This window comes from Carassius gibelio, chromosome A19 (genome assembly GCF_023724105.1).
Source record: "Carassius gibelio isolate Cgi1373 ecotype wild population from Czech Republic chromosome A19, carGib1.2-hapl.c, whole genome shotgun sequence".
In the NCBI taxonomy this organism is placed as follows: domain Eukaryota; kingdom Metazoa; phylum Chordata; class Actinopteri; order Cypriniformes; family Cyprinidae; genus Carassius; species Carassius gibelio.
The window spans coordinates 19,057,714-19,069,846 of NC_068389.1; the positions used below are offsets into that span (position 1 = coordinate 19,057,714).

A 12,133-nucleotide genomic window follows, 5' to 3' on the forward strand; every position below is an offset into this window, starting at 1 on the left:
CATGGAGAATAAAAATTAAAAATTACATTTATGCATTTTACAGACGCTTTTATCCCAAGCCACTTACAGTGCATTAATAATAAATAATCCTGTTTTTCATTTCGTTATCTTCTCTGAGTGGTCATGGTTTAAATTCACTGACCACTAAGAAACAATATTAAGCCTGCTTTTTTGTTTCAGTAATATGCATTTGAAAGGAATTAAGAAGCAGGAAATTGCTTTGGAATAATTGGACTCTTGTTTCCTGATCTTGAGAACTGCCAAATTTAACCAATTGACCTCCCTGGCTGCACACAAACACATGCATGATTGCACCCCTCCCTCATCTTACTTTACAGTCCAAGATTATTAACAGTGACATCCTAGATTACCCCGCCAGTTAAGGTGATGGTAAAGCCTCATCTGCAAGAACCCTGAGGGCCCCCTTGTGCCCTTAATATACAGCCAAGTATGGGGGTGATGACCCATACTCAGAATTTGTGCCCTGCATTTAACCCATCCAAAGTACACACACACAGCAGCGAACACATTACTGTTACACATACATTATATCAACAGATATCCAATAATTATAATGATACTATAAAAATTAATAAGCCATTTGTCTAATATTTGATACAAAAGTAATGTAATACATTTTATTTACCCACATTTGCATACTTAGCTTTCTTAGTTTATTCCATGTTTTCTTTTTTTCGTCTTGAATCATTTCCATGAGGACTGAACTGAATAACAACATCGAAAGTGCCACCTAGTGACATGTATTGTTATTTTCCAAAATTAAATATGATTGTAGCCGGTAACCATCATGCAAAACACAGGGGACAATAACCAGGGCAATAAATAATAGTTGAAAGAAATTTGCATGTTGTAAAACACACAAAAACCAAAAGGTAGTTTTGTTGTCCTCTTCCTCGTCCTCAGTCTCCTCTTCACTCTGGCCTCCCTGAGGCTTCAGTGTCACTGAGCTGAATTGGCTCAAAGGCTTCCCAAGAATTTCAAAACTAAAGGCAAAAGAAAATGCAATCGGGGAACAGAGACTATTAGAAACAATAGTTGGTATTTAGTAATTGCAAAATAATATAACCAAAACATGATTACGTTTTACCCAAGTGACTTTAGCTCCTCTATAAGCCACTCCGTCAGAGCCTCTGAAATCAAAGTGTTAAGTTGAAGACATTTTAAGCCGTCTGAATTTCCCCAACAGGTGATGGACCTCTTCTTGTGGAGTAGGCAGCAGAGATGCCATCCGAGGGGAATGCTGGGTTATGATTTTGTTCGGGGCCGGGCGCCGGTTTGACTTCCTGGGTCAAAGGTCAGGAGACAGAGAGAAAGAGTATGAAAGAGAAGAAGGGCCAGTAAAAGCATAAATCTTCACTTGAAGTTGCTTGCACACAGAAGTTTATCATGTTACTAGCAACACATGACAAAGAAGTAAGACTTCTAAAACCTCTACATTAATATATGCGTAAATAACAGAGTGTTTTTTAAGCAAATTCAGTATAAAACATGTCTATATGTTTGACACAGAGGTGGAGACACTGGGGAAAAGAAAACACACACTAATGTCACCATGGGAACTCTTATGAAACTTGGAATAAATGGCAGGTGGTGGCCACTAATATTCAAATACATAATGTTCAAAGACCTCTAAAAGTCTGGGTACATCATTTAAGTTTTACATATTTCATGGATCACATATGGTATCAGTCAAATGGTTTGCACAAACCACATAAAGTTCTATGTGACGGTGAGTAGATGACGCAATGATCCTGCAGACATAAATCAGGCTTATTATTCCCCGAAACATGCTCTCATCCATCACATTGTTCATTAAAGCAGCAGAAACACACATAATTGATCTCGCAGGTATGGTAGCAATAGCCGTTCTGACCTGTCAAAAGCCATATGGTGCTGTTGAGGCAGATCTAGCCCCAGCAGCAGCCTGAAGTGACAGAGGGCAAGCTGCTTTTGTGCCAGCTTCACCTTAGCACACATTTCTCCAGTCATCTGCCTCTCTGTGTCCTCTCTGAAAGAGCGGAAAGGGTAAGGATGACATGCTGTTAATGCAATAGTCACAGATTAATATGATTAAAAGCTGCGTTAGGTTGTTCAATATAGGTTACATACAAATCTTAATTGTCCCATTTTAGTAATTAAGCACTTCTGCTTTAATAATTTCATGCATTTTCAGATGACTTAATTCATGCCCGGCTCAAACTCACCCCTTGAGAGATTTTGGTCTTTCCTCTAGAGCTTTTTTCTCAAAGTAGCAAGAAAAGTAGAGCAGAAGATTGGCAAAAAAAATGATCAAGCTCTTTGCTGCTGTGAATATTTTGGCAAAAAAAATATTTAGAATCATCGAGCTGCAATAATGTAACAACTAAAAATGAGCTGTATATTAACATTTAATATAACTTAAGTAAATATATTAGACAATAAATAGGAAGAGATCTGTAACTACAAGTAAAAATGAACAGTAAATAATATAAAAATATAAAAGTCACCGTCAAATAGTATTAAATTAGAATAAAAATAAAATCTTACATTAGCAGAGAAATACTGCAAACATACTGCATCCACTGCAACACATTAAATGTATATTAAATCATCCTGGTTATGGGAAAAATACCATTTTTCATGGCTCATATTGTTTTCATTATGTACTAAAGTATACAGACCTACATTTAACATCCTGAATTGTTACACATTCCTTTTGTTAGCATTTTATATGAGGTCTTGAAGGCATCCAGTTGAGTGGGTCTCGCAGTATTTCTTTGAAAAATGAAACTGAGTAAATCAATTGCTCAGAATAATACATCAAAGTCCTGCATAATGACCACCATGCCAGGAGAGTGAAGTTATTAAGCCATAATTATTTCCTGATGTCTGCCAACCATATGAGCTTACGTTAGAAAACAGAGTGCTTTTGCCACTTCTCCAGTTGCTTCCTGAACTGCTGTTATGTACCCTTTTTTAATTCTCTTTCACTTCTTTCTTGGCTTAGCAACTGTAAACAAACAAAACCTAATTTGCTGATTTTGCTTGTGCAAAAAAAAAAAAAGGAACAAAAAATGAAAAATATTAAAAAAACACACACAAACTTGTCTGATTCACTATCCTTGTGGGCACTCTCTACAGGTTTAATGGTTTTTATACTGTACAAACCATAGCTATATTCTGTAGCCCTACACCTAAACCTACCCCTCACCGAAAACCTGCATTTTCACATTCTCAAAAATACTCATTCTGTATGATTTATAAGCTTGTTTCCCCATGTCCCCCCCCCCCCCCAAGTTCCCATGAGTCAGCGGGCATCCAGGTTTAAGTCCCCACCAGGATAGAAAAACATGTACAAACACACACGCACACACACACACAAAACCAAACCACATAGCAATAGACTTTTAAAAAACATCAAAATTAAACTTTATTTTTTTCACCTGATGAACTCCAAGCTGTTTGTTTTGTCATTTCAGTCCCAACATTCAGAGGAAGGCATCATTTCCTGTCATGTAATTATTAGGGGGAGATCTGAAAGACCTTATTTTTCTTTCTTGCCATATTATTGACTATTTATAATAATCAAAATAATAAAATAAAAAGTAATAATAATGTTATATCAATTATTTTCTGATTTATCTCTTTGACCGAGACACAGAGGCGTTGTTTATAAAAATACTAAAAAGTAAAATAATAAGCCTAATTATGCATAACGATCCATTTCCAAATGCACAACAATAGAATAACATCTGAAATATAGAATTTTTTTCAATAAAGTTTCATTCATCATATGTTTTAAAGCTGCTTAGCAACAGTATATTTTTTTAATAATAAAATAAATGTCTCCAATGTTTCTTATACGTGTGACGTTGTGTCGTTGTGTGAAAGGCCACGCCCACTACGTACAAATTCTTCCTGTTATGAAGCCGATGCATGTGAGCGATAACTTTGCTGTGAGAAGCTGCTCTTCGGGTGGCCACTGAATTGGAAAAGTGAGGTAAAAGATCTGAAATCTTATCAGACATTTACACCGACTGCTACAGATTCGTATTACATATAACGTTAGATTAAACGATTTTGGCTGAACATGCTCAGTGCTTTTTTTTAAGATTGTTGAATTGTATTGTGCACTTCCTTAAAAGTAAAACAAAGTTACTTGTTTGATAAACATTTATGTTTTTACTGAGTTTAGATTTTGAGTTCGAGTGTTCTCTTATAAAGCACGTCGCTGCTGCAACGAGTGTTGCCCAAAACAATAATTAAATCAACATAGCACAATAATATCACAGAACTACTTAAAAGTTCTCTCTGTAATGGACCAGTAACAGTCCATTGATATCATAGACCGTAAAAGAAATTGATATGAGTCAGAGGGTAAATGTACTGATATTGTGACAGTTTTAGCATGAAGAGAGAGCAACAATTGAAAGATGATATGATATATGCATTGTCATTGTGATTATGCAAGTTGATCATGCGCTGAAAAACCAGACTACTTTCTGAAGACTTGTTTGAGAGGCTTGGTAATTAATTTGCGTCCTTTTCTGACTGCTTAAGGAATAATGTGCTGGGGAAAAAAGTATTTAGTTTATAATAATGATATTAATAAAGTGTGTGTGTGTACTGTATACCCAACTGAATGCAACATTATTAACACAACATTAACTGAATATGAATATTGAACATTTTTAAATGCAGAAACACCAGTAGAAGTGGTTATCTTGCATAGATTTATGCATTTTGAGAACAAGCGCATGTCATGCAACTTGATTAACTTGACAGATGATCTGAGAACATAAATATGGGCCACAGTAGCTTGATTAGATCCAAAACATCTGACGTGAACTATAGAACTGGTATGGATTGTGTTTCTCCTAATTTAATGATGTGCTTAGTTGTATTTTATTATTTGCCCATATAGCATTAGCAACTGTCTGCTACCCAGAAGAGAAGAGAAGAGAAGAGAAGAGAAGAGAAGAGAAGAGAAGAGATGTCTACCCAGGCAAACAGAGTGATGGCTTTGTCCGAGTGGGAGGACAGGTGGCAGGAAGGAAAAATTAGTTTTCACAGACCTGACGTGCACAAGTAATCACACATACAATACAGTACACATTGTTTCAAAGCAGCTTCACAGTAATAAACAGAAAAATAACAGAATCAGTGATCAAAACTTAAATTAAATATGAGACTTTAAAATTCTAATGCAAAGCAGCTCTAAAAATACAACAGTGTCAATATTCAGCTCAAGTCAGTTCACTGTTGGTTCAGATTGATAACAGTGAAAATGTCACAAGATTCTATTACACTATAGTTAATCATGCATTTTATCACGTCATATACTGTAGCTCCGTGGTATAGACACCATCTTGTATTGCTTATGAATGAATAATGTTCCTTTAGAACTATCCATAAATGTGTAGAGGAACCACACAGTATTTTCAATTTATTATTTTTAATTCAATGCATTCAATTGTTTCAGTTTCCAAATTTTTATACCTTTATCGTAGTTTGCTGGAAAAAAACTTGGACAAAGTCATATGTGGACGAAAGGAGGTTCGATTCTTCTTCCCGCTATGCGGAAAAGCTGTGGACATGAAATGGTACAAGGTCTAAAGGCTGTGTTAATGAGTAATGTCACAAATCTTACTAGCACCTCCATGAAATGTTCCAAACAATGTTCTCAGGCTGGCTGATATGGGTCACACAGTTGTGGGAGTCGAAATTTCCGAAAAAGGAATCAAACAATTCTTTGCAGAGCAGAATCTTGCTTTTAATGAAGAGCCAGTACCAGCCCTTCCTGGAGCTAAGGTTTTCAAGGTACCTGAAGGGCTCACATTTTGTCATCCATATCATTTGCTGGGCACAAACAAATGATAAAATTAAACCTTAAAAGATTACAGTGCCCATAAATCATACATTGAGTTACTATCCACCTTATTTTGCAATGCAGAAGCAAGCCATTAGAATGTGCAAGACTTCTGATTAATTAGCTGCTGTAGGTAAATAACTTGAAGAATAACTGTGCAGTACATTTTAAGAATTAAGCGCTACAAACCAGTGAGTATATGATTCTAATAATGAATTAAAATAATATTACAAATACCAGTTTGCAATATAAAGCAGCATAACGGGCTGTTTTTTTACAGCTAAAAGTAACTGGAAGCAAATGAGGTTAGGCATAAGGTGGATGCACTTGTATTGTTATAATGGCATTTGGCTGTGTCTTAGCGGCTTCCTCTGATTCATACAGACAGATGCCCCTCAGTGTAATACACTCCAACTGTGAGCTGGTCACAGTGCCTTAGCTTTCTCTAATGGAGTTAGACAGTGTCATGATCTCTCAACTAATGCATTTTCCTTGTTTTCAGAGTGCAGATGGAAAGATCTCCATCTATCAGTGTGATTTATACAAGTTCTCCAGGTGCATTTTATACTTTCTAAATTTAGACGATAAAAAATGTCACGTGAAATACATTTCAATTTGTAAGTCGCTTTGGATAAAAGCATCTGCTAAATGTAAATGTAAATGCATCTGTCATTTTGGTCTCTGTCCTCACGTAGTGCTGTTGCAGGAAAGTTCGGCGGAATTTGGGATAGAGGAGCAATGGTGGCTATAAACCCATGTGACAGGCAAAAGTTGGTTTTAAATAAATAAATATTTCATGTCCTTTTATTTTTTAATTAATTTAAGTGGGATTGTATGTAAATACATACTCTCTTCATCCTCAAGGTATGCTACTCTCCTTATGTCCTTAATGAACAATGACTGCAGATATCTTCTGGACACAATGGAATATAATCCTGAGCAATATAAAGGTAATGTTAGAGGGAAAAACATATAGAATAATTCATCATAACTATTATGAGTCGTTATAAAGCATATGTGTCTTGTCTTTCGTATTTGATCTTTTCTGTTGCCACATTTGACATACAGGTCCGCCATTTTTAGTTTTGGAAGAGGATGTAAAAAGTGAATATGGTGAGTTTTGGTCAATGTTCTGAAATGTCATATTACCTATTTAGTACCTAGATGTTTTCATCATTTATTATGTATTAAATAACTTTTATCCAATAATCATGGCGATGTCTCATCTTTCAGGAGGTGGATGTGACATTGAATTGCTGGAGTCTGTAGATGCCTTTGTGGAAAAGTATAGATCATTGGGACTGGATTCACTGACAGAGAAAATTTACCTTCTGACTCTAAAAGCCCAATGATCAATCATCACGTACTGGAGGGAGATTAAAAAATAAAGATTACTTAATGCAATAAATAATTTAAGGTTTTTAAAAGACAGTTTTCAATTTTCTATTTTGATAACAGTGGCCTGAAAAGTTATTGACTGAATAGTTGAACGTAATGTCAAAGAGTTTAATACATTTTCAAATCGTTTCTGTTTGTTTCCTAACTGGACTAGAGTAAAGTGATGTGAGAACTCGGTTTGACCACAAGAGGGCAGTAGCTTGACAGATATTTGCACATAATGACATTTTCGTCAGTTTATTTGCACCCGCGAGTTCTTACCTGTTTTTATACAGTCTATGGCTCTTACTCAGTACAGGTCCCAAAAATACAGTTGACCGTTCAGTTCTGGAGCGTGAATTCTTAAGATAACGCAGACCAAACACTTCTATTCAACACTTCTGCTACTGTATTTACAGCGCGACCACTGTAGCGATTTTGTAACGCCTTCCCAGACTCCAGATTAAGTTCTCGACATTATGATATTTTAATGATTTTATTAAATCAGTGCTATGTTATAAAAAAATCAATTAATTCAGAGTGTTTATATATATATTTCATATCCAATCTATAAATACGTTTATGCCATCTCTAAAATGCCTATGAAAACCCATTAAAAACTCAAACTTATTGCTAAAATGAAGCATCTCTGATCAGACCCTACGAGGCAATTTGAAATGCATTTCGTTTATCTAAATATTTATCGGGCAAAATTACTGAAAGAACCGTTAAGTAATCATTAATAGAACTCAGATTACGATTCCCATCGTTAGTCATAACGTTAGGATGATAATAACCCCCTTTTTTCTTTTTTACTCTGATAAAAAGTTTCTCAAGTCGTCAAGGTCTTTTCTGGTTAACCGCGCAGCGTCAGCTCGCGACCTGCGGCGACAGTGACGCGCACCGCTGTCCAGATGTGCGCCTGTTTACTTTAAATATAGCTCGTGCGAAGGCACCCCTAGTCTCTGAGCCAATCACGAGCGCCGGGGGCGGGGTCGACTGGAATGTTGTGGATGCGAGAAAATGAACAATGTAGCTCCATGAAATGATGCTGTGACGGACGCTATCTACACGCATCAACTGTATATGAGTGTGCAGAGGCAGGGACGGAAGGATCAGCATCCGAACGCTGTGATTTGGGTGCGATTGAACGGGATTGGCGGAATGCACCACAGAGCGTCTGCTGAAGTTCGGGGCGAGGTACTGTAATACAGAATATAATGGTGTTGCATTGTGCCTCTGCACCGCATTATGATTTTTATTAATTCAATAGCTAATGATTTCATATGTTTTTGTATTACGCTATTTCCGGGGAACTTCAACACGCGGCGGCGCGCAGCCCACCCCAAGGGCACTGCGACCATTGTTTCCTTGTCATATTTCATGCACAAGGCAGCGACAGCTCCCATCCACCAGCTCGCTAAAATATTAACGTGGCTGCTGGCGTTTCAGTGTGCTTAATGACTACATATACAGGCGGCAGTCTCATCTCACTCATCCACACGATCTGACGCGCAGTGAAGATAGGAAACCCACAATATTATAGCGGAAGAACGCCTCTTACGATGAGCGATTTCTGTCTGGAAGCCGATAACTCTAACAAACAAGCCTCAGGCGAATTGTAGCCCACGATGGAATATTAATATTTGCCCAAATCTTCTTCTGTATCATTAAAGAATGGGAAGAGAGAGAGGACACGCGGGAGGAGGTGTGAGATTACGCGCGCGCCCGGCGAGTATGGTTCCGCGAGTCGCTCTGTAACTCAATCAGGTTGTAGGAGCTGGTAAAGCGAGAAGACACGCGCTTCAGAGTCGAGAAGGGAGAGATAGAGAGAGAGAGAGAGAGAGAGAGAGACGGGGGTTGAAGATAGCCGAGGTATCCTCGGTGCGGTTCAGGAGGGCACTGTGTGGCATGAGTGTTATTGCATCACGTTATATTGTGCTGTTGATAACAAGCAGGGCGTCTTACAGAGATAGAAGAGAAAGAAACGTTTAGTATCGGCAGATGATGATGAGGATGCAGCAATAACGAGAGACCAACGCGATGATAACAGGTAACCAACAAAATCCGAGCTTTACTAGTGATATAATGTACAAACAAGCGAGAGCAGTAGAATACACGTGCAAATGGAGCAGTGGTGAACCTTAATTCATTTAAACTGCCGAGACATGATGGATATCAACTGATTTCAACTTATTATATAACTTAAATATATATTTAAATATAAAAATAAATCGAAAATGAAATCCAATCCAAATCCAAAATAACATATGAATGTAAATTGTGTTGAATGAAAACAAAATAGTTATGCTTAATATAGAAGTCCTACGGTTGTTGTAATTATATATAAAAATAAAAAAAACTTTCATGGGAAGTTAATTTAATAATTCATAGTTAAAATTGCATTGACAATGCAAATGTATTTCAGTGAGAAATATATACACATTATATGATTCCTTACTTTTTTGTATTATTTTATGCAAAAATTGATCATCGACATTTGTATAAAATTGCATTGCAATTGCAAGTGTATTTCAGAAAGATATATATATATATATATACACTTTTTTTACTTTATGTAAGAATGGTTTATCGGCAGTTGGCTCACGTAGTCTGTATATTGAAGACAGTAGATCAGACCTTGTGATTGCAGTTAGGTAGCTATCACAGGTGTATACGGATCATCACAGCATTTTAATGTTGCATGTAGTAATTGCCTTTTTAATTAGATCCCAAGATACCAAGAAGTGGTTAAGATTCAACAAAGCTCTCAAATCTGTGTCAGAGCAGTAATAGGTTTTTACGAGATGAGTTATCTAAAAGGCTTGCAGAGCAATACAGAGGCTTTAGAAGAAAACTAACACACACAACTGGCCTTGGAATCTGAATAGATATTTCACTTGATTTTTGTGCCATTATGAGAGCACCATGTGACATGAATGAAGCATCCACCCTTGCAATGGAGTTGAAAGAGCAGGGAAACCGGGAGGGGATGGGAAAATGGCAGGAATCTCTGCCCTTTTGACAGGCTTTCATAACTCATTCCATGGCGGCATACAACAAAATGTATATAACTTCATTTGGGCCAGAGGAAGGTCAAAGAGAGGAGGTGCTTGGGAATGAATAGCCAGACATTGTGGCATGGAAAGCTCATGTTTCTAGTACGTCTATGACATTTAAAGCTGATGAGATTTTCAACTGTAACATTCATTATGACTACTGCTGATATCCTCCAATTGTCCCAGCCCATCCTGTTTGTCAGGATAATTAGCCCTTGTAGCACGTGTGCGAGGAGCATATTGTTTAGACATAATTAATCAAGCCTGCTGGTAATTATTGTTGTCCATAAATAAAAACATGAGGGTAGCAGCGGGTGTTCAAGTAGATCAAGAAGAAGCGTCTTAATAACCATAATGCACCTTTTTGCACCAGAGAGCTCGAGATGGTTATTAAATCAAAACAACTTCTTTGCCCTAAATTTTTCATCTTCATCCTTTGATCCTTCTTTTCCTTCCCTGCGTTTTCGGAGGATTACTGCAGAACATGTCAGAATTTTATGATTTTTCATAAACATCCTCTTCTCTGAAATCACATTGACTTGAGTCATTTGGGTCTGTGTTTTCTCAAAAGAGTTGAAGCCAGACTGATGTCCCAGCAGGCCTGACCACAATCTCAGCATGGGTCAGTCTCAGCACCGCAAACATGCAACAGAACTAGGCTGGGCCGTTGGCTTTGGCTCCGCCGTCGCTCTCCCTTGACCTGTAATGACAGAGTTTCATGTTTAATTTTAACTCCGCCTCACCCAACTCGCCACACTATTTGTATTTCGCCAACATCAGCTGCCGCTAACATTTTTTACACGCCGGGCAGCTGAAGCCAAGCTGATGGAGAAACTCATAGATTCTGCTGTAAGAAGAACAGTTTTTGTGTTTGAATATTAGCTGCTAGCTAATACTAGGCTAGTAGTACACATTGGCCTAGTGTTGGTATACAATTGTGGTTGACTTTGTTGGTAAAGGATGTGGATGTGTTAAATTATTTGAACAATATCTCGCAAGGGAAACGCATTAACTATAGGGTTTTAATAATAATAAAAAAAGTAGCTCTTCAGTGTCACATGATCCTTCAGAAATCATTCTAAATTCATTGATTATTATTATTATCAATGTTGACAATGGTTGCATTGCTTATTACTTTTGTGAATACAATATTTGTTACACAGAAGGTTAAAATGAACAGCACTTTTTTTGATTTTGATTTACTGTCATTTTTGCGGAAATCACACTTTTAGCATTTAAAAGCAGTAAAATATGTTAATGTATACAATATTATTTGGGAACGTAAGGAAATGTTCTCCAAGCAGGCTTTTTAGTATGGATCTGATTTACTGGTCATGGAGGGAGATGGGTCAGGGGAGATAAGCTCCATGTCCAGCTGTCACACACTCGTCATGTGAGAAAACGGCTCAGGCCGGAGCAGTCTGCAGCAGGCACGACACAGGAAACTATCTCAACATGCTTACAACTGCGGCCTCTTGGCTACATCCACCTGCTCGCTGTCCTTCTCCATATTCACTATCCTTTGCCAAAAGACACAAGCATAGTTTTTCCCTTCGCACAGGGACTTTACAAGTCGAAAACACTTGTTCTGAAAAAGCTAATGAAGTGTCCAGAAGACAGATCACTCAAAGTTTGGAAGGCTGTGTTCACTTATTCAGCTGTTTACTGTCATGGTGATCGAGCAATATGCCATCACATCTCGATCTCATCACAGTGCCCCCAGCTTGTTTCTGGAGCCCTACCGGGTTTTGATATACGGTGCGGAGAAAGACAGAGCGGGAGAGGTTTACAGTGGCAGTGTGAAGAGAAAGCAAGAGCATTTATGAAT

General features: G+C 37.6%; 2 protein-coding genes and 1 long non-coding RNA gene across 5 annotated transcripts in view; 2 read left to right on the plus strand and 1 right to left on the minus strand.

The window, feature by feature from the left end:
• Positions 1–613: 613 nt before the first annotated feature.
• Positions 614–2,385, minus strand: LOC127935399 (uncharacterized). The gene is made up of 4 exons (XR_008148084.1): positions 2,226–2,385; positions 1,895–2,029; positions 1,109–1,304; positions 614–1,004 (listed from the first exon to the last, which is right to left on the minus strand). It is a non-coding gene; the product is annotated as an uncharacterized LOC127935399 (long non-coding RNA).
• A 1,497-nt stretch (positions 2,386–3,882) lies between these two features.
• LOC127935394 (probable thiopurine S-methyltransferase) lies at positions 3,883–7,396 on the plus strand. Its single transcript, XM_052533217.1, has 9 exons — positions 3,883–4,000; positions 4,925–5,088; positions 5,511–5,603; positions 5,688–5,820; positions 6,372–6,424; positions 6,565–6,639; positions 6,734–6,819; positions 6,938–6,982; positions 7,103–7,396. The coding sequence occupies exons 2-9, from the start codon at positions 4,994–4,996 to the stop codon at positions 7,219–7,221; spliced, it is 699 nt and encodes a 232-aa protein (XP_052389177.1). The 5' UTR covers positions 3,883–4,000; positions 4,925–4,993; the 3' UTR covers positions 7,222–7,396.
• A 151-nt stretch (positions 7,397–7,547) lies between these two features.
• LOC127935393 (exostosin-1c) overlaps positions 7,548–12,133 on the plus strand; it is a 44,793-nt gene continuing 40,207 nt past the window's right edge. For 2 of the 3 annotated variants that reach the window (XM_052533213.1, XM_052533216.1), the window contains exon 1: positions 7,548–8,446. The gene's annotated coding sequence lies outside the window, so the exon portion shown is untranslated. Of the gene's footprint in view, positions 8,447–8,478; positions 9,300–12,133 lie in introns of those variants that run through there. The other variant, XM_052533214.1, reaches the window with a different exon arrangement.